The following is a 21742-nucleotide window of genomic DNA, read 5'->3' on the forward strand; positions in this document are numbered from 1 at the left end:
ATCATTTTGTCCATAAATATTACAGTTCTACTTACTTTTGATTAACGTGATTTAGTAAAACACATTGATTAACCAAGTTGAGTGAAGAATGACGTTTTCTGGTATATGGAAGTTTGTGGCAAGTGAAGACAGTATAGAATAGCGAAGAGTATTTCATTAGGAATCAGGAGGTCTGTATATGCCTGTGAGCTCAGTTTGCCATGTGATTTTGAGAAAGTGGCCAATGTATCTGAATATCCAGCAAAATAAAAACTGTTAGATGGCAGATGAGCTATATTCTCTCCATTTCTAAATCAGGAAGCCAGTTTACTTATTTATTTATTTTTGGTCAACTATAAAAGTCTTTCTTTTATAACTGCTTAAATGTAAAAAAAACAAGCAAAGCAGCAGGAAGTAGACCCATTTTCCTCAACTTTTGCAAAGATTTAGTTTACTGATATAGGCAACGGTGCTTGCACTTTTGTTGTTCCTGTGGAACACTTTCTGTTGAATTCTCTGGTGCCACTTTATGAAAATATTTTCTGACTTAACAATTTCTTGAGACCAGATTAGGCGTCTGTTCCCCTTCTGCCTCATTTATGTTATCACTTCCCTTCCTCCCTCCTGTCATGCTCGCTTCCTCCCTCTTTCCTCATCACTCTGCCTAGAAAATAGGTCTTTTTCTTGCCTCTAGCCTTACAAATTGCACCAAACCCCATGATTTATTGTTCTTCTGTATCGTCTTGTATTTTCTTTTTCTTTCAAAACTCATAATTTTAGCTAAGCTTCTTCTTTGTGCGCACCCAGCCTAATTGTCATAGCATCATATTTGTTTTCCCTCTCTGTAGTTTTTTCACTGCGTTAATCCAAACTTTATACTATGTCACAGAGTTTTAGCGTGTCGCTTCTCTGTCTACTTAACGGGACCACTAAGTCTTATTAGTCTGATCCTGCCCAAGACTAATGTGAAAAGATACCAGAAGATACTGGTAGTATCTTCTCCCTTCTCAAAATCTATTTTGGTCAAGTGTAGACTCTTTTGTCCCATATATTAGAATCTGAATTTGTTAATGACTTCGCTGGGCATCTGTAGTGTAATAATAGTGCTTATCCTTTACGTAGAAGGCTTTTAATATTTCAAAATGCTTTTTCTTTTCTCTTGTCCTTGTAGTACCTTTCTGTGAAGCCTATTTCATAGCTCATGCTCGTCGCTATCAACTTGGTGTGAGCACCAAGTCCTATCTGTTGTGTCTTCAAAACAGCTCTCATATTCCTCTTGTTATTGCCATTCTCACTATTACTGTCCTTCATCATATGTTCATTGGAGACAGCCTATGTGGCAGAAACCATGCTAAGCATTATGTAGTGAATACACACACACGGTTCTGATCTTAGGGAACACGAGCATAAAGAGTAGTAGCGGAGAGTAGAAGACGTTTGTTGGTTAAACAAAAAAGCCCGGAAATAAGTAATGAGAGATTGTGGTAAATGTCAGTACCATCATTTCTTACCAGCAGTACTGCAGCGGCCCCACTGTCTTCAAACCCACAGTGTTATCCCTATTCATTGTATTGCGGCTAGAGTGATCTTTCTGAAAAGCAAATTCGGAGGTCAGACTCTTGACCTGTTTCCTGTTGCTGTCAGGTAAAACTCTACACTCCTTCAGATGGCTTATCAGCTCCTTTATCATTTGGTGCATATTGACCTGTTGTTTCTTGTGTCATCATTTGGCCTTTGTGTTCTGAATGCCACCTCTCCTATTTTCACTGCCAAGAAAGAATTGAGCTTTCTATCTATGGGTTTTAGAACATGCAATTCCCCCAGCCTCTTCCTGGGTTCATTCTCACCATTATTTCTCCAGAAATCCTTCCTGGACCCATTAAAGTGTAGGTTAGGATATCCATCTTTTGTGTCTCCATGGGTCTCGAGATTTCTCCTGTATCATGCTCTATGGTAATTGTTTGCTTGCTCATGTACATGCCCTACTGGATAGTTGAATTGTGTCTATATTATCAACTGTTGTAATGCTGTGATACAGGCACAAAATTAAAACTTGGGAAATGCTTCTCTGAAATATATACTAATTATTATTATTATGAGACAGAATTTAATTTAAAAGCTGTTTTAGTATCACATAGGAGGTTGTAGTATTACTGCCAATGAAGTCATGCAGAACCAAATTGTCATATTTGCGGATAATAGAATTGTGTCTGACAAACCTATACAGTGGTACTTTTACGTTATAGCAGGAAGTCATTGAAAGATCATAACCTTATTAAAAATCCAACTTTATTAAGTATGAAATGGCACTGCTGGAAGAAACCAGTAGATGTGGAGGCAGAATGTGAAAAAGTCGGGGCACCTGGGTTGAGCTTACGACTTCAGCTCGGGTCATGACCTCACAATTTGTGAGTTTGAGCCCCACATCAGGCTTACTGCTGTCAGCACAGAGCCTGCTTCAGATCCTCTGTCCTTCTCTCTCTGCCCCTCCCCACTTGCATTCTCTTAAAAATAAAATAAAAATATTAAAAAAAATAATAAGAATGTGAAGAAGTAGGAAAATCTGTTTTTTAAAAATTAGTATTTACTGAGCATCTGCCATGTGCTAGGCATTTCACTAGTTGCGTTATGTGCATTTTTTTCTCTTAATCATTAGGATGGCTTTCCTAAAAGACGGTATTATTGTCCATCTTTTACAGATGGGGAAGCTGAGGCCCAGAGGGGTAACTTTTTCAAGATTCCATAAAAGAGCCAGGATTTGAATACAGTTCTTCTAATTGTGAGTTCAGAGTTCTTTCAATTATGATTATTTTTGTTCTTCTTGTTGACTGAAGTACAATTGTATTTCTATACAGAACTAAGAAATAGGGGAAATTCAGTGAAATAGACAAATACATGAAATTAAAGTAACCAAAAGAGATGACTTAATTTTTACCTCTAAGATCCTTGCTCTTTACGATTTGAGGTTTTTGACTTCAAAGTGATGCAAAATTAATTTTATAAATAACTGTTGGGGAGAAAACTAAACCTCAGAAATGATATGACCAAAGACTACATGTTTAGTGGTAGAATGAGGTGTAGACTCTGGAACTTCTGATATTTGGCTGTAAAACGTTATCACTGTAAAATTTTTATTTGATGTACAATCTCTAAATGTAATTTTAACACTGATTTTGATATAAACATGAATGAAAATGGAATGTTCCTAATATTCTTCTTTTTCTAGAAGTATCTAGTCTTAGAACATACCTGTTTGTGATTTGAAAGCCAGCATTTTCCCTTGATATATTAGTGACAAAATATGAATATGCTGTACACAATATTTTGGAGAGTTGGATAATTTTATTCAGAATTTCTATTAAAGTTAATACTATGTCAGATTAATAATTTGTTCAGTCACTTTTGTTTTGGGCCTTTTCCATGAAAATATGAATTTTAAAATCTCAATCCTGTTCTAGGACTTGTTTCATTCCTATTTAATATAAAGCTTTTTTGGAATGTATTTAATTCCCTTCAGACAATAGATGATAATGTTGCAAACAAAGACTGGATTATTAGCTAATCAATAGAGTGGTTGAGTGATGATGGTTGAAAAACTGCATACTCTTGATTTATATTGCCTTTTATTGCTCTTAAGTCATGTGCGGTGCCAATTTAGAGTGTCTTGGCTTGTCCGTTACTCATTTTATTTTATTTTTTTTACATATACATATATATTTTATTTTTAATTTTAATTTTTTAAAATTTACATCCAAATTAGTTAGCATATAGTGCAACAATGATTTCAGGAGTAGATTCCTTAATTCCCCTTACCCATTTAGCCCATCCTCCCTCCCACAAGCCCTCCAGCAACCCTCAGTTTGTTCTCCATATTTATGAGTCTCTTCTGTTTTGTCCCCCTCCCTGTTTTTATATTATTTTTGTTTCCCTTCCCTTATGTTTATCTGTTTTGTCTCTTAAAGTCCTCATATGAGTGAAGTCATATGATTTTTGTCTTTCTCTGACTAATTTCACTTAGCATAATACCTTCCAGTTCCATCCACGTAGTCGCAAATGACAAGATTTCATTCTTTTTGATTGCCGAGTAATACTCCATTGTATATATATACCACATCTTCTTTATCCATTGATGGACATTTGGGCTCTTTCCATACTTTGGCTATTGTTGATAGTGCTGCTATAAACACGGGGGTGCATGTGTCCCTTCGAAACAGCACACCTGTATCCCCTGGATAAATGCCTAGTAGTGCAATTGTTGGGTTGTAGGGTAATTCTATTTTTAGTTTTTTTGAGGAACCTCCATAATGTTTTCCAGAGTAGCTGCACCAGCTTGCATTCCCAGTCTGTTACTCATTTTAAAGAAATTCAAACTTAGATTCCTGTGTCCTACCTAATTACATGGCTAGGTCATGGCTGATTTGCCCATTTTTTGTTTTAATCAGTTGTTTAGAACTAGGTTACCACTTGTTACCAAGTGGTAGTCTCAGTTAATCCTTCTTAGAAATACTTGTCTGTGATATAAACCTTGTTATCCTTTATTTCACATTATTTCATTAGTGCTTTTAGCGGCTTTTCTAAAGTTTCACTTTTATTAGATTTTTAAGATAGTAGAAAAAATGTTTTGAAGCATTTATATTTTTGATGGAACGAGATTATCATTTTTTCTTATATATATTTCTTTTTTTAAATATAATTTATTGTCAAGTTGGCTATTGTATATGTTTATTTGTATTAAGAATGTTCACACAGTTTGCTCATATAATGAACTGAAGATTCCTCATCCTGTTCCTTGGTTCGCTTTCTTTCTTCTTCTTTTCTTTCATTGAAGTTATATACTCACACAGTATAGGGTCAAGTATATCTAGAAGACTTTATTACACCAAAAAGCATGAGAGAAAAAAAAAAAATGTTGAAAGCCCAGAGGTCTATGGTGTAATGATTGAGGATTATGTGAAAGTTTAGGTAATTCACAGGACATCCATCGGTTTGGTTGTAAGTGACAAGTACCATGGAAGGCAAAGACTGTCTGTCTTAGTTTAGGGTAAATGAATTAGTCTCTAAAATGGCCCAGGTTATTAAATAAATACCAGTGACTTAATTATTGAAAGCATCTGCTAGATCAGTAGATGTTCAAGAAATTCTTGTTGCTTAATTATTACACCATAGCCAGATTTCTAGGTTTTAAGGAATTGAATATGTCTTTTCTTTGATTCAGAAATTCAAGTTAGGGGAGTTGCCCCTGGGTGGCTCAGTTGGTTAAGCATCTGACTCTTCATTTCGGCTCAGGTCATGATGTCACAGTTTGTGGGATCGAGTCCTGTGTCAGGTTCTGCGTGGAGGGCAGGGAGCCTGCTAAGGATTCTCTTTCTCTCCTCTCTTTGCCTCCCCCCTTCTCTCTCTCTCTCTCTCTCTCTCTCAAAATGAATAAACATTAAAAAAAAATTCAAGTTAAGATCTTGTAGTCTCTCAAGTTGTCATAAATAGAATGTGTTTGTTGTGTATGCTAATGGAAATTGTAAGCTCTCAGGAAAAATTACCTATGATTCAACAATAATTTGTTCCAGTGGAGAGTATGTTACTATACCCTAAAAAAGTAAGAATACTTGTTGTTTTTCAAAATTAAATTAAAAGTGTATTCATACATTATTAGGTACATGTCCAGCTTAGCATGTATGGCATTTAATTTTTGATGTGTGTGTGTGTGTATATGTGTATTATACATATATATATATATATATATGTATAATACACATACCTCACTGTTTTTGTCTTCTCATAGGTGAGTAGATATATTAGTATTTTTAAGGAGAAAATAGACTTTTTTTTGTTCTTCCATGTAATTTATTAATTTTTTAAATTTTTGTTTAAGTTCCGGTTAGCATAGTGTGTAATATTATTTTCAGGTGTATAATATGGTGATTCAACACTTACATATAACGCCCCGTGCTCATTACAAGTGCACTCCTTAATCCCTGTCACCTGTTTAACTCACCTCCCTCCCCTCCTCCCCTCTGGTAACCATCAGTTTGATCTTTACGAAACTTTTTGTTTTCAGAAGAAAAGTGTTATTCTCTCAGAAAAGTGATAGGAAGAATTCAGAACCTTTTAGGAGAGAGACACACAAATTATTTGATTTCTATTTGATTTTCTCTTTTGTTAAGAATTAATTTTGTCTGGTTAACCTTGTTGGACCAACAAGGTCCAAATTAATTGGATTTAATTTATATTGAAAAATAAGAGTGATGGAATCTCATTAAAAAGCCACATGTGCTACTTTGACAATATATCCCTTTAAGAAGTAAGATTGCTTTTAGAATACAGCTTTGCATTAGTAGTATTTCGTTGCAACTAGAGGAGTCAGTGCTCCCCAAATTGATACATGAATTTGATGCAGCTCTAGTCATAATCTCACCAGGCTTTTCTGCAGACATTTACAAGCTGATTTTTAAATTTGTGTGGAAGTTAAGAGGACCCAAAGGAATATCCAAAGGAATCTTGAAAGTAAGAACTAGCAAATTTCAGTGCTGAAAGGAAATATTTATGTGTTCTTTTGGTGTGGAGATTTCTTGAATTCTCTTAGAAATTAAGCAGGATTAGCTTTTACATATTGGACTTACATGAAACCGAAACATATATACATTTTACAGTGACCTATCTAAACCATCCAAGTTCATCTTTCACGTGTTGGTCAACTGATGATGAATTTTAATTATCTTCTAGTGTATGAAGGGGCCTGGCCACAGGATGATGGTTGTATTTGTCTCCCTGTCCCCTTCTCGCCCCCAACAAACCCTCCTCCCCCCCGCACTTTGTAGGGGCCTTAAGATTTTTCCTTTATGCAATTGTTTGTCATTCTTCTTACCACATAATGTATGCCATGGATGTTATCCTTACAAACTCTGGGGGTGTAGTGTATCTGAGTGTGCAGTGAGGAAAATTGTACATTTATGTGTAACAAAACTTGAAAAATGTGGCCTTAAACACGTGGAAGTTAATTTATCCTATGTAACAAAAAGTCCAGTCTAGAGTTCGAGAAATTCTGTGAAGCCTGAGCTCTCCAATTTTTGAATTAATGCAGCATCAGTGACGATGTCTCCATGTCTAGGGTGAGATCATAGAGCCAGTGTTGAGATGTCCCTGACAGTCTTCTCTGCCTCCAGCTTTTGAACATTCCCCCAAACCCACTTCTCCACAGTCTGCCCCCAACTCCGATTTAATACCCCTGTGCTTAGGAGGTTTTAACATTAAGAGTGTTCTGAAAGTCAGGAGCACAAATCCACTTCTCCACATGAGTCCTAAATAAGACTTTGTCTCTTCTCCTCGTCCTCTCACCCTCACCCCTCTCCCCGCACCCACTGCCCCAGACATGTTCTGATATTGTATTGTTCTTTTCTTGATTTTATTTTAGGGAGAGAGAGAGCGAGAGAGCGAGTGAGGGAGCGCGAGCAAGAGAGTGGGGGAGAGGGGCAGAGAAAGAGAATCTCAAGCAGGCTCCATTCTCGGTGCAGAGCCCTACAGAAGGCACAATGTTATGACCCTGGGATTATGACCTGAACCAAAATCAAGAGTCAGACACTCAACCAACTGAGCCACCCACGTGCCCCTGTATTCTGTTTTTTTCAATACCATCTTCCAATTGGTCACCAGGTCCTTTTGATTAATTATTATTTATTTAGAAGTTGTCTCTGTTTATTCAGAACCGCCCTAGTCCCAGCAGCAAGGACGAATCAATTGCAGCTACTGATTGTGATATCCATTGCAGGTTCATGTTTCATTTCAGGTCTTCTTTATGATTATTTACCTTTTAAATATTTCACTTAACAGATACTTTCTATTTAGATCTTTTAGTGTACCAGCCAAGAAATAGCATTGGGCATAATTTAAGGACCTTTGACAGGGTGTATATACCTATGGGTCGGGACAGGTTAGTGTAATTTTTTTGAAAACACAGCAGAGAATTTTGGAATCCGGTTCCTGCTGCATCCCACCTCCTTCCACCGCCCCCAACATAAGACATAAGATGGTAACTCTTTACCTTGGTCAGACAGAACTTCTTACATTATTCCTCAAATGAGCAGTTAACTTGCTGATGTAATATCCCCTGGAAAAGAAGTAGTTAAGTTTTTCTTTTTTCTTTTTTAGGTTTACTTATTTATTTTGAGAGAGAGAGAAAGCATGAGTGGGGGAGGGGCAGGTCTGTACTGACAGTGTGGAGCCTGACATGGGGCTTGAACCCATGGACCGTGAGGGTATGACCTGAGCTGAAGTCAACCCTTAACCGACCAAGCCACCCAGATGCCCATAGTGAAGTTCTTTACCATTATTTCCTGAGACGGAGAGAGAATTGCTTTTTGATTGATTAATTTTAGTATTGTAAAATTCTTTTAAAAGAACATATCCCGGTTATGGGTTGAGTTGTGTTCCCCTAAAATTCAGATGTTGAAATTCTCACTTCCAAAACCTCAGAATTTGACTTCATTTGGACATAGGGTTTTTATGGAGGTAATGAACTTAAAAGGAGGTCATTGGGGTAGGCCCTAAACGAATATGACTGCTGTCCTAATTAGAAAGGTATTTGGACATACACACAGGGAGAATGCCGTAAGAGCGTGACGATGGCCTTCTGCAAGCCAAGGAGAGGGACCTCGAACAGATCCTTCTCTTGACAGTCAACCCTGCCTATATCTGATTTCAGACTTTTAGCTTCAAGAACGATGAGACAATAAATTCTGTTGTTCAAGCTACTCAGTTTGTGGTCATGGCAACTGTAGGAAACTGATCCGGTTCTTTATGAAAATCCTTCCTTGCCCTTAATGAGAATTCCTCTCAGATTCTGGCCGACTGTCAGTTCTTGATTTCTGTGAGAATGTGGGGGATTTTTGTAATTATTTTAATAATTTCTGGAGAAGCTGAGGTAGAGATTGATGTGTTTTCTAAAATATATACCTTTATCATGTTATGGATGATTATTTTCACTTGTTTTAAGGGCTTTGAAATTGCATTGCTCTTCTAGGTTTCCTTGAGTGCCTTGTCACCTGAATACCAGAATGTTCTTTCCTGTTCTGTTGCATCAGAGCAGGCACATCTCCCCATAGCATACATGTTCCTTAGTCCTTAGTCTCTGTGTTTGCATTTTCTTTAAGCAAAGCAGTATGCATTGGATATAAGTCCTCAAATGTCTAGAGAAATGATGTTCTCTTCAGATTTCACATATTGCATTCGATGCTGTGAGCTTATTTAACTGAGAGAAATCTTTGGGTGATATAATTTAATACTGAATGTTGTCATCATGGAGAAATGAATTCCTTCCAGATTCCCTTTTTGAAAAAGTCATTGTTGGGTATGTTTTTCAGCCAGGAACATGCTGTACCAAATTTATTAAAATTGGTTCAGTGCTTTGTTTCATTTTATAATATCAAATAGAAATACGGAAATTAAAAAAACAAATATGGAAATAATTATGTCATGGTAGCCTATGAAATGGTGAAAATGATATGTATAAGGTTTTATTAATAGGAAGTGAACTTGGAATTTTTTTCTTAAATGCATACCTTTTACTTGTAACAAAAGATGAAGTTTTTGGGGGGGGGTGCACAAACTGAGAGTCATGTATTTTTTTTTTTTAATTTTTAATGTTTATTTTTGAGAGAGGTAGAGAGACAGAGTGTGAGTGGGGGAGGGGCAGAGAGCAAGGGAGACACAGAATCCGAAGCAGGCTCCAGGCTCTGACCTGTCAGCATAGACAGCACAATCTTAGCATTCTAAAGAGTCTATAGTTACACACATATCAGTTGTCACTTAAAAATTGGGGGCAGAAAAAATCACTACAGTGGCCATTTCTGATTGACCGTTTGTCAGTTGTGTAGGTGACCCACTAGTGTCTCATAAGATCTGGTGGAGTCTTTTGTCTTCTGTGGAGCCCTCTTTGATTAGTCCATTCTTCATTTCTTTTTAACTTCTCTGAACTAGTATTTAAGTTTTTAGCCACACAAGTTTATAACACTTAAATCTAGTTGTTTCACCAACTAGATCTTGATTTTGTCATGTGAAGGAATAATTCCCTGTATGTGTGCTGTCCTGCCAAAGGTATACTCCCACGTACACTACTTAATTGAGTATTCATCTCAAATTTGAACCCCTTTACCAGAACTAAATTTTTATTATGCAGAAATGAGTTTAAAGAGAAATCCTTTTTCCCTCGTTGGAAGTTGCAATAAAAGACATTCATGATCTTGAGACATAATAAATACAGTTGAATGAGTTTTCCTTTGAACATACTCTTTGTGTGTGTGTGTGTATATATATATATAAATGTTTATTTTGGGGGGTGGGGGAGAGACAGAGGGAGACACAGAATCCGAAGCAGCCACCAGGCTCCAAGCTGTCTGCACAGAGCCGGATGCGGGGCTTGAACTCACGAACCACGAGACCATGACTTGGATTGAAGTCGGACTCTTAACCGACTGAGCCACCCGGGCACCCCTGAACATACCTTTTTTAATGTTTAGCACACAGTGAAACAACCTTTTTCTTGAACATCGCTATTTATTACTGGTTTGGAGACCTGACAAGATTTACAGACCTCACTTGTCATTGGTAGCATAGCAGAATGAATAAGATGACAGCATCTGAAGTCAGGCTTCATGGGTTTTGATTTGGGCTCCATTATTTCGCTTTTCGTCTTGTGACTCTTTGTGACTCACTGTCTGTATCTGTGAAAGAGAAGTGATAATAGTACTTGCTGCATGATTTATTGTGAGAATTGAGATTTTAATTATATTTTATATATATAATGGAATTTTATGTATTGTCCTTTATGTGTGTCGTATATATGATGCTTGGGAGAATCTTGGCACTCAGGAAGTTCAAGTTGCCTTCATAATACAAATGTATACGTTTTAAAAGGAAATAATATAATATTTGACATTTTTCTTATGACGTTTCTAGGTTTGAAAACACAATGGCAGGAAACAGCCTTGTCCTACCCATTGTTCTTTGGGGTCGCAAAGCACCAACACATTGCATCTCAGCAGTACTTTTAACAGACGACGGGACCACGATTGTAACTGGATGCCATGATGGACAGATATGTCTCTGGGATCTCTCAGTAGAATTGGAAGTGAGTATTTGAAATGGATATTGTATTTTTTAGAATCAAGGAGCTTCTTAATCGAAAACAACAGTCCCAGAATAATATTTGGCCTCATAACATGTTTTCTGTGAAATGTGTTGTGACTAAAATTATTATTATGTAGATTGTTAATTTGTATTATTCATCAGAGTTGGTTTCTGCTGCCTTTTGGCTATTTTCAGTTGTGTCTACCCTAAGTGGGTTAATAGGTTACATTTAAGATTTATCAAAAGATTTTTATTCATACTGAAGGAAGTTTCCAGAAAGGTATTAAAAACCGATTTTGAACATTTATACCTTCTAAGGTGAATGTCTCGAAGAGAGCAAAACTTTTTATAAAGCATAAGTTTGATTGTATTTATTACGTATTATCATTCTTTCTTACTATGGAGCGCTCAGTGTGCTGTGGTTCGAGGCCTTCTCGGTGGACAGGCCAGGGAAGTAGGAGTTGGGGATACGCGTGCAGAGTTCACACTGATACCTCCAATTCTGGGATAACACCTCAGGGTTTATTCTCCTTTTTTCCTCATATTTTTCATCTCCCTCTCTGATAGTTTTCCCCAGGGATTTTTTCTGTCAAGGGTAACAGAGAAAATGGGGTGGTAGGTGGCATGGAATATAGGGCACACAAGTTGAGGTGTTTTTTTTGTTTTTTGTTTTTTTTTTGGTAATAGCCTTATTGAGATAAAAATCACACAGTTTACTCTCTTAAAGAAGTTGTGTTACATACATATACACAATGCAGTATTATTCAGGCATGAAAAAGAATGAAATCTTGCCATTTGGGATGACATGGATGGACCTCAAAGGGCATCATGCCAAGTGAAATAAGTCAGACAGAGAAAGACAAATAACTCTATGATCTCCCTTACATGTTGAATCTGAAAAATACATATATTTTAAAAAATGAAGCTCATAGTGAACAGATTGGTGGTTGCCGGGGGTGGGGGTGGGAGAAGTGGGTGAACTTTTCTTGTTTTTGTTTTTTAGTTTAAATAAATTAAAAAAATAAAGTGTACATTACCACAGTCAATTTTATAACATTTGCATTACCTCAGAAACACACCCTGTACTCTTTAGCTGTCATTCCTAATACCCCCATTTCCTCCCAAGGCAACCACTGATCTGTTTTTCTGTCTCGTTTTACAATGTGCAATATACATAAGGACATTAATTTGATATGATAAATGGTCCCATGTCCCATATGTAACTCTTCTGTGGGTTTCACTATTCTGGACATTTCATATACTTGGAATAATATGTGTTTTTTTGTGGGGGTGTGACTGGCTTTTTTTACTTAGCATACATAATCTCAGAGTTTACTGTGGTGTAGCATGTATCAATACTTCATATTTTTATTTTACTTTTTTATTTTATTTTATTTTTTTTAAAGAAGTTTTTAATAAGTATTTATTTTGAGAGAGAGAGACACAGAGGGTAAGCAGGGGAGGGGCAGAGAGAGAGGAAGACACAGAATCTGAAGCAGGCTCCAGGCTCCAAGCTGTCAGCACAGAGCCTGACGTGGGGCTTGAACCCATGAACTATGATATCATGACCTGAGCCAAAGTCAGATGCACAACTGACTGAGCCACCCAGGTGCCCCTATTTTATTTATTTTTTTAATTTATTATTGTTTTTATTTATTTATTTTTTACTGATTATTTGTTTTTGAGAGAGAGAGAGAGAGAGTGCAAGCAGGGGCGGGGCAGAGAGAGAGAGAGACAGACACACACACACACACACACACACACACACACACACACACACACACACAATCTGAAGCAGGCTCCAGGCTCTGAGCTGTCAGCACAGAGCCTAATGTGGGGCTCGAACTTGCGAACCGTGAGATCATGGCCTGAGCCGAAACTGGACGCTCAACTGACTGAGCCACCCAGGCACCCCTATATTTCACATTTTTAAGTGGTCAAATAATATTCGATTGTATGGGTGTACTAAATTTAACTTACCAGTTGACGGACATTTGGGTTGTTGGCGCTTTGGGCCATACTGAATAATGCTGCTGTGAACATCGGTGTGTGCGTTTTTGTGTGGTGCCGCCTTTTTGTTGTTCTTCAGTACACACCCAGGCACGGAACCACTGGAACTGGAAAAACGACGTGTGCACTTAGATGACATGTAAAGCTTGGGTGTACATGTTGGAAAGTAGCTGGAGAGAAGAATTACAGGATGTGATACACCTTCAGGATTGGTAGTAAACTAAATATGAATCAGCAGTGAAGTCGTGAGCAGAAAAAAACTCATACCACGTTTTACTGGAATGATTACAAGCAATAAGACTTACTTATGAGAGCTTAGAAACAATTCTTTCACTATTTTTTTTTTTTTTGCATAGATTTTACTGTAGTGTTATATTTATTTAAGTTCAAGTAAGAGGGAGAAAAGTGACTGGGGGGAGTAAGAAATGGGCATGGTGGGGTAGGGCTAGGAGAGAAGTGTATCTTTTGAAAGACATTAAGGGAATTGGACTATTTACCCAGGGAAAATGAAGGCTAAATAAAAATTGGCTTGGTTATTGTGTTTGATATATGTGGACGATCTTTAGTGTCATACTTTGTAGCAGCTATTTTTTATTTATTTATTTTTTTCCAATATATGAAGTTTATTGTCAAATTGGTTTCCATACAACACCCAGTGCTCATCCCAAAAGGTGCCCTCCTCAGTACCCATCACCCACCCTCCCCTCCCTCCCACCCCCCCATCAACCCTCAGTTTGTTCTCAGTTTTTAAGAGTCTCTTAAGCTTTGGCTCTCTCCCACTCTAACCTTTTTTTTTTTTTTTTCCTTCCCCTCCCCCATGGGTTTCTGTTAAGTTTCTCAGGATCCACACAAGAGTGAAACCATATGGTATCTGTCTTTCTCTGTATGGCTTATTTCACTTAGCATCACACTCTCTAGTTCCATCCACGTTGCTACAAAGGGCCATATTTCATTCTTTCTCATTGCCACGTAGTACTCCATTGTGTATATAAACCACAATTTCTTTATCCATTCATCAGTTGATGGACATTTAGGCTCTTTCCATAATTTGGCTATTGTTGAGAGTGCTGTAGCAGCTATTTATGCTGATGAAGGGCCAATGAGAAGAAATGTAACATGGCTGGGGGAGGCACAGAGTGTCTTTTCTCGAAGTCTTGGTGTCTTCTCTTCTTTTTCTAGGAAAGGGTTCAAAACTGTAGCTAAATTTGTGCCATACACCTCTTGATCTCCTTTTATCTGTGAAAAAGTGCAGCCTGGTCTAACATGGTGGTAATAAAATGTCCGAGGGAAATTGTAGAAGCAGTTTAGACAACCTAGTGAGTATCTAGACAGATGGCTGATCAGATCAGATGGTGATCAGAGGAAACTTGTTGATGTAGATACTGTCTCTTATAAGCAATATTTATAAAGCTCCATTACCTATAAAAGTTACAGGATATTTATGAGACTGATTCCTGTCTTCTTAAAGCTTCCATTCTGTTAGGAAAACAGATCTTTTCTGAGAATAGTATCATCCTCATTGTTGAAGAAAGAAGTAAAACGTTATGGTTAGAGCTTGGCCTTTGGAGTTGGGCAAACGTGGCTTGACCCTTGGCTGCTCTAGTATCTCGCTGTGACTTTGGGCAGTTTACTTGACCATTTTGAGCCTAAGACTTGCCACATTTAAAATATGGTGTACCACACAAGGTTGAGGATTCTGTGAAGGAATGCATATTAAACAGTTATCACAGTACTTGCACATAATAAGGTTTTATTTAGTGAATGGTAATTATAGTATCTTAGGTAGTAGAAAGAAAAAAAAAGTTCAAGGAGATTTAAAAATAAAGGAATATTGAATGATGGCTAACTACAGAATGAACTAGCCTCAAGGTCTCAGATTAGAATGTGGATCTTACTGTTTACTCTTAGGAATTGATACATCACAGGGGTGCCTGGGTGACTCAGTCCGTTAAGCATCCAACTTTGGCATAGGTCATGATCTCACAGTTCATGGGTTCAAGCCCTTCATTGGGGTGTGTGCTGACAGCTTGGAGCTTGGACCCTTCTTCAGATTCTGTGTCTCCCTTTCTCTCTGCCCCTCGCCTGCTTGCACTCTCTCTCTCAAAAATAAACAAACATTAAAAAAAAAAATTAAAAAAAAAAAAGAACTGACACATCGCATCTTTTATTTCTAGTTATCTTGCCTTGCCACTGATAACGTAATAATTGTCACTTTTGAACTGTGTAGTCTTTGAGGATGGATGGTCTTTATGAATTGTTGAACAGATTATTTTATGATATTTCTTTGTACTGATTATGTATGAAATGTTAATAAGTATGATTTAACTTAAATTTTTATGGAAAATGGTGAGGTAAAGAAAAAGTATAAATATACCATGTATTTTTTCCTTTGATTATATGAATACCTATTTTCTCTTGTAGTTTCTTGATGTTAAGACCTTATAGTTGTGATTTGGCATTGATACTAGGCATAGCTGTATTTTTGGATGATTATCTGTGTATGATGATTACTCTTCCTCTGCTTGCCATTTGGTAGTCATTCAGAGCCACTTCTTAAAGCCATCTTTTTTTTTTTTTCTTTAAACTCCAGAAAACGTCTTTTTAATGAATAAGTTTCTGTTCATTAAAGACACATGTTGATTTATGAAAATATTATCTTAAAACTTTTCTATTTTTTCGCTAACTTTGTACTTATGAAGTAAAAAATATAGTTTCATTTACACATTTTGTTTTTTGTTTTTTTGTTTTGTTTTGTTTTCTGCTTTCATATGACAGTGGGTGGCACAGCCATGTATTCTGGTTTTATTTTACAAATGTTCATTGTCACTATTTAGAAATACAATTGCTTTTTGGTATTTTGACTTGCGTACTGTGACTGTACTATATTCCTTTTTGGTTCTGGTAGAGTCTTTTTCTAGATTTTTTAGATTTCTAGTTTAAGGGTCAACTATTCTATTCTTTTTGATTCTGTTGTAAATGTGATTACTTTCTTAATTTCTCTTTTCGATGTTTTGTTGTTAGTGTATAGAAATGTAACTGATTTTTGTATGTTTATTTTGTATCTTGCAACTTTACTGGATTTGTTGATTAGTTCTAGCAGTCTTTCAGTGGTATCTTTAGGACAGGTGGGATCACATCAGCAGCAAACAGGAAAAATTTTACTTTTTCCTCTCTGATTTGGATGCCTTTTATTTTTTCTTGCCTAACTGCTTTGGAGTAACTGCTGAATAGCAGTAGCAAGAGTGAATATTTTTGTTCCTGATTTTAAAGGAAAAAGCTTTTAGCTTTTCACTGTTGAGTATGATAGCTGTGAGCTTGTCATATATAACTTTTATAAAACAGGTACATTCCTTCTATACCCAATTTGTTGAGAGTCTTTAATTATGAAAGGATATTGAATTTTGTCAAAAGCTTTTATTGCCCCACTGAGATGATCATGTGATTTTTATGCTTCATTCAAATATTTTTGTTTATTTTTCTAGATTATGGTGGGAGTAAAGTCCAATTCTAGTTACTTGTTTTGGCTGAAAGTGGAATTTTCCAGCAAAGCCATGTACATTTGAAATAAAGCTATTGGTAAAGTTGATTTTCTTGGGAGAAATTAAATAATTGACCAAGAGCATATTTTTTAGTGGAAGATTACTGAATCTCTGTATGCAGGTGGGGTTGGATGTGTGAGAAAAATTTTGATGTATGGGAAAATGTTCTAGGCCCTTCGTAACTATAAACAATGATTGATTCTTAAATAATTAAAATAAAAATTTAGCCTCTGAGGGAAAAAATGCATATTGTATAACTAAAGAAAAAACAGATTAAAATTTTCTCTTAATTATATTATACAAAAGATAACTAAAATGAATTTTATTTGGAAAATCTCTTCCATTGCCACATATCAGAACTATAGAACAATGTCTGTACTCTTTCTGTGAGATATTTGATTTTGAACAGTTTAGCTTTACTAATAAATTAGGATGTGTTCTTTATAGCATATGCAGATGTTATCAATGTTTGTATGTATTAAATATTTAATTAAAAAATATATTTTGAAATAACCTAAGGCCCTGAAGTTACCTGCAGTAAACGTAACATTCGGTACAAAGTAGATAAATTTGGGAGCTGATTGCCAGATTAGTTTAGAATAGTGGGTATTAAGCCGTCCTTCCTCTGAGGCACTATGTTGTTACTAAATCATTAGTCTGTGAAGGTCGTTCTTAGTTGCTGATAGTTAATGTTGCTATCAGCATTTGGAAGGGTGCCTGTCCTCTTATTTTTTGAGTTTCGATGGTGTCAATCTAGAGACTCTAAATGTGTTTTCAGGTCAGTGAACATACTGCTTAAAAAATAAGTGGGGTTAAATTACTTTATTTTATATACCAACATTCTTAACCTGATTTTTCAGTTCTCTATAACTTAGTGCTTAAGACTGCCCGCTTGGCTCCTAGCTCTGTCGTTCTCTGTAGGATGCTGGGCAAACAGTGTTACTGGTTACTGGTCGTTCCAGTTTTGACTTTAGAACTACCTGGCGGGGTGACTGTTGAGCATTTAATAGGTAGGATTCACTGTTTTGTGGCTTTTAGATTTTGGTGTTCTGAGCAATTCTTATCAAGTCTGTATTTTATATTTATATTTATATTTATATTTATATTTATATTTATATTTATATTTATATTTATATTTATATTTAACAGGATTCCTAAAAAAAGATTAATTTTTAAAAATTTGATACTTGCATCAACATACTTGTGTATTTCTAGGTTAATCCTCGAGCACTGTTGTTTGGTCACACAGCCTCAATCACCTGTTTGTCTAAAGCTTGTGCTTCTACTGACAAACAGTATATTGTGAGTGCGTCTGAAAGTGGGTAAGTATTTTTGTATTCACTTTTTTCTTCATAAGTCTTTATTGCAAATAGTACCGGTGTGTTAGTGAGGAGGGAAGCTTTTTTTTTTCTGGTGAAGTATCTTTTAAATAAATTCTTAGGTTGTCTAAACTTAACAATACTTAAAATATGGTTTTATAATTGTGAATTTTCTTTATTAATGATTTTATAATACTTTTATTATAATTTATGATTATGTTTTTGCCTTGCTCTTGAGCAATTCAGAATAGCTTAAAAGTTAAAGCCTGATCATTAATCTCTGTGGTATCTTTACTGAGTTGGCAGACAACTTTGAGAGTTTTAAAGAACCTGAATGATGGGTAGGCTAAAATAAATTTGGAAGATAAAATCATGCAAAGTTCATATAATGTCATATATGTTAATATACTTATGTAATTATATATGTTCCTGAGTCTTAGAATATAACTTGTTTTTGGAGAGAGAGGCAATTAGATAGTAGTTGTAGGGTTCACAGGCGTTTTTAAAACTTTTTTGGTGCTTAGAAAATTATATACATAATATGTTATTGAAGAGAGTTGGGGACCTGGAAGAGAATTATTTAAGAAGTTGTTCCCTCCCCTTCACCCCCCATAATTTATGAATTTGAAAAGAACCTTATGTAACTTGTTTGAAACAAGAAGAGGCAGCTCTAGGTAAAAATAATCCCTTTTGGACAGTTAAAGGGTAATTCACACTAGCATGCATATTCTAAATAAGATTGAGCATCCTTTGAAAAATTGTTTCACACCATGTGAGATCTAAGAAAGGTCATCTTGAAGAAAGCCCTAAGAATATTAGCACCATTGCTTTTTATTAATGTTGTTCTTTGTATTTCAAAGATCATGACATATTTCTAATTTTGAATGTTGTATCCTTAGTTTGAAATTTGAGCCCCCTTTTTTGTTTTTTGGTATGCACTTGATAAAGCTTATGCAATAAATACAGAACCAAAATTGGAATATTACATTTAACTTGCAAAGGTTTGGAATTCAGTTGACTTTAATTTTTGTTTTGTGCTGGGCTAAATTTTCTAGCTGTGCTCATAACCAATGGAAAATTCCAGTGGTTTAAATTAAAGGCTTGTTTCTTATTTTTGTCACTTGACCCTCATATGTCATTTGGGGCTCTGCTTTGTTATTATTGTGACTTTGAGGTTGAGGGAGCAGCCATTGTCAGAAGCAGCCACTGTCTGGAATGGAGGCAGATGAGAAAGAGAGATCTTGAGGCCCTCACATCAGTTGTGGCCAGAACTACTCACATGACTTTCCCAACCAAAAGGGAGCCAGGCAGTGGAGCCCTACCATGTGCCCAGAAAGAATGTGGATTTAGGTGGGAGTGGTCAGGTTGGAGGGGAGGTTGGGATGGTGAGTGAGGACCAGAATTTTTCACGAACAGCAATAATGACTATACGTTACTTTTTCTGGCATACATCAGTTTTAGTGGAATATTTATTTTAAAATACTACAGAGTTGGACAGTGCTTGTAAAAATCAGATTTAAATTTAGCTATTATTTTGTTTTATAGAGAGATGTGTCTTTGGGATGTGAATGATGGCAGATGTATTGAATTTACAAAATTAGCCTGCACACATACAGGCATACAGGTTAGTATCTATTTCTATAATTGTCCAAGTCAACACAACTTATTACAGGTATGCAATTAAATGGTTTTTCAGACATTGAGCCTATATTTTTAAGTGAAAAATGGGTGGAGACGAGGAATAGGACAAGACCACAGTTGGGGTAGTGAAAGTATTCCTCATCAGATGGTATGGTAGGGGTAAGTAGAGGTGACTGATGGGGAAAGGTGGAGGGTAAGCCACTTGTGCCCTTTCTGGCCGTCCTGGTTCCCCCAGTGAGAGCCCCTTCACTAATTGGCTCAGTGCTCTAGACCCTAAATAATGAAATTCTTTCATGCTAAAGCCTTCACAACTCCATTCATGATTGACACAAATTGACCCACTTTACAGATCATATCCTGTTTATTGCTTGTGCAATTGGCCCTTGGGTACATTTTTTGACGTTTTTACTCTGTTGAAGAAATGACGATTTCATATGCCTTCCTTACACAAGAATTTATGTAGGAATTTATAGTTTCTGACTTACATTCTTGGTATTCTTTCTTACTCTTTCATAATTGTCAAGTTCTTTGTGCTTCAATTTATGCCTCATTTACCCTGCTGCGTGTTGGGAAAGTCATAAGTCTATAGAAAATGTGATTTGTGTTCTCAGTGGGGCAGGAGAGGGAAGGGAGAACTGAGCACATATCGTATAGGAATTTCTCTTATGGTGTTTCATTTAGTCCTCCCCACATCATTCCAAATCAAGTAGGAGTATACTCTCTTACGTGTAAAGAAGCTGAGACCCAGAGTGATTGAATGACTTGCCCTAGTCTCACAGTGAGTCATTCCTGGCCCAGGATCAGAAATCAGGTTTCTCTTTCTGTTCTTTCTGTTACATCATACTGCCTCCTTTAAAACAAGTGAATACCGTCATTTGTTGAGAAAGAAAACTTGTGCCAGCAAAGATTAGAGAAGCAGTGAAATACGTAGAAAACTACTTAGGGCTGAGGTGGCGGTTTGTGTATTTATAAAGGTCTTTTTTTTGACAGTGATCTGGTGAAGACCTTTTAAAACTTGCTTCTTCAATGCTGTTAGGATGTTTACTTTTTCTTTAAGGGGACTATATTATTTTTTATGATATGAAGAATCATCAGGGTTTATATAGAGAAAAGGGATAGTAAATGATATACCAGTTAGTGGTTTTATAGATAATTTATTGAAAAATTATATGTAAATGTCTTGAGCTCATTGAATATCAATATTTTGATTATTGTATAATTCCATGATTTAAAAAGTTTTGGTTTACATTTTAGGAAAAATTATCTTTATTCAACATAGTTTTAGTACCTATTATCTATCAGATCCCATATTGGACCCTGTATTTAAATTGGCAGCTATCTATCTCTAAGTAGAAGATGCTCTTTGGCTGATTCACTAGTGTGTGACAATTGATCCCTGTGTGATCTTCACCCTCTCAGGTCCAGAGCAAGTTGTTTGTTTATATAAGCAGAAATGATAAACCTTGATAATATTGGTGCGTACTGAAACCATGAGGAAATGCCAACTTATTAAATTATCACATAATATTTGGAAAACTTGTTTCTCCATTCAGGGTACTTTCTTTGCTAGTATGAAAGTGTCTAGGAAGCTAAATTTTAGTGGTCAGAAGATTATTTGGGAGTATAACTTGAAAGCAAAAGGTGGGAAGCATTTCGTCCGGCAAGTCTAATAAAATATCCCCGCCCCCAGGAGAGAGCTCTTCTCCAGTGACTACAGTGCGCATGTCTGTCCCGGCTGATGTTAGGTGGATACTGCCAAAGTTTGCTTCTCTGCACCCCTCTTTTCCTCCTTGACACCCCTCCCCTTTAATGGGTCAGGAGTACCGGTGGTCACATGATCACATGTGAGTGACTGGCAGTCCTGAGACCTCCAGATTGTGTGTTGTGTTTTTGGATCAACCTTCTAAGATCTAGGGATACCCTCTGGGGTTGTTTGCATTTAATTAGACCCCCCTCTTGGAGTTTTAGTGATGCTGCCTTGTCCTTAGTTAATGTGCTCCACGATCAGTGTTTTTGTGTAAGAAGTTGTAATTCTTCTTATACAGGGTACCCCATAGTTGAGGAAAGATCATATTCCTTCGCATGCAGTGTTGAACCTGAGAATAGGACTAATGAGTGTGGGAGCAGACTGGACCC

General features: G+C 36.5%; 1 protein-coding gene across 10 annotated transcripts in view; it reads left to right on the forward strand.

Moving 5' to 3' along the window:
• Positions 1–21742, forward strand: part of WDR7 (WD repeat domain 7) — a 354382-nt gene that overhangs the window by 12378 nt on the left and 320262 nt on the right. For 6 of the 10 annotated variants that reach the window (XM_015536841.2, XM_042962009.1, XM_042962010.1 and 3 more), the window contains 4 exons: positions 2679–2758; positions 10927–11098; positions 17862–17968; positions 19511–19589. In XM_015536841.2, the coding sequence (XP_015392327.2) occupies positions 10940–11098; positions 17862–17968; positions 19511–19589 (345 nt within the window). In that variant the 5' untranslated portion in view covers positions 2679–2758; positions 10927–10939. Of the gene's footprint in view, positions 1–1910; positions 1933–2678; positions 2759–10926; positions 11099–17861; positions 17969–19510; positions 19590–21742 lie in introns of those variants that run through there. The other 4 variants (XM_042962008.1, XM_042962015.1, XM_042962016.1 and 1 more) reach the window with 2 other exon arrangements.

Source organism: Panthera tigris, chromosome D3 (genome assembly GCF_018350195.1).
Source record: "Panthera tigris isolate Pti1 chromosome D3, P.tigris_Pti1_mat1.1, whole genome shotgun sequence".
NCBI classification, from domain to species: domain Eukaryota; kingdom Metazoa; phylum Chordata; class Mammalia; order Carnivora; family Felidae; genus Panthera; species Panthera tigris.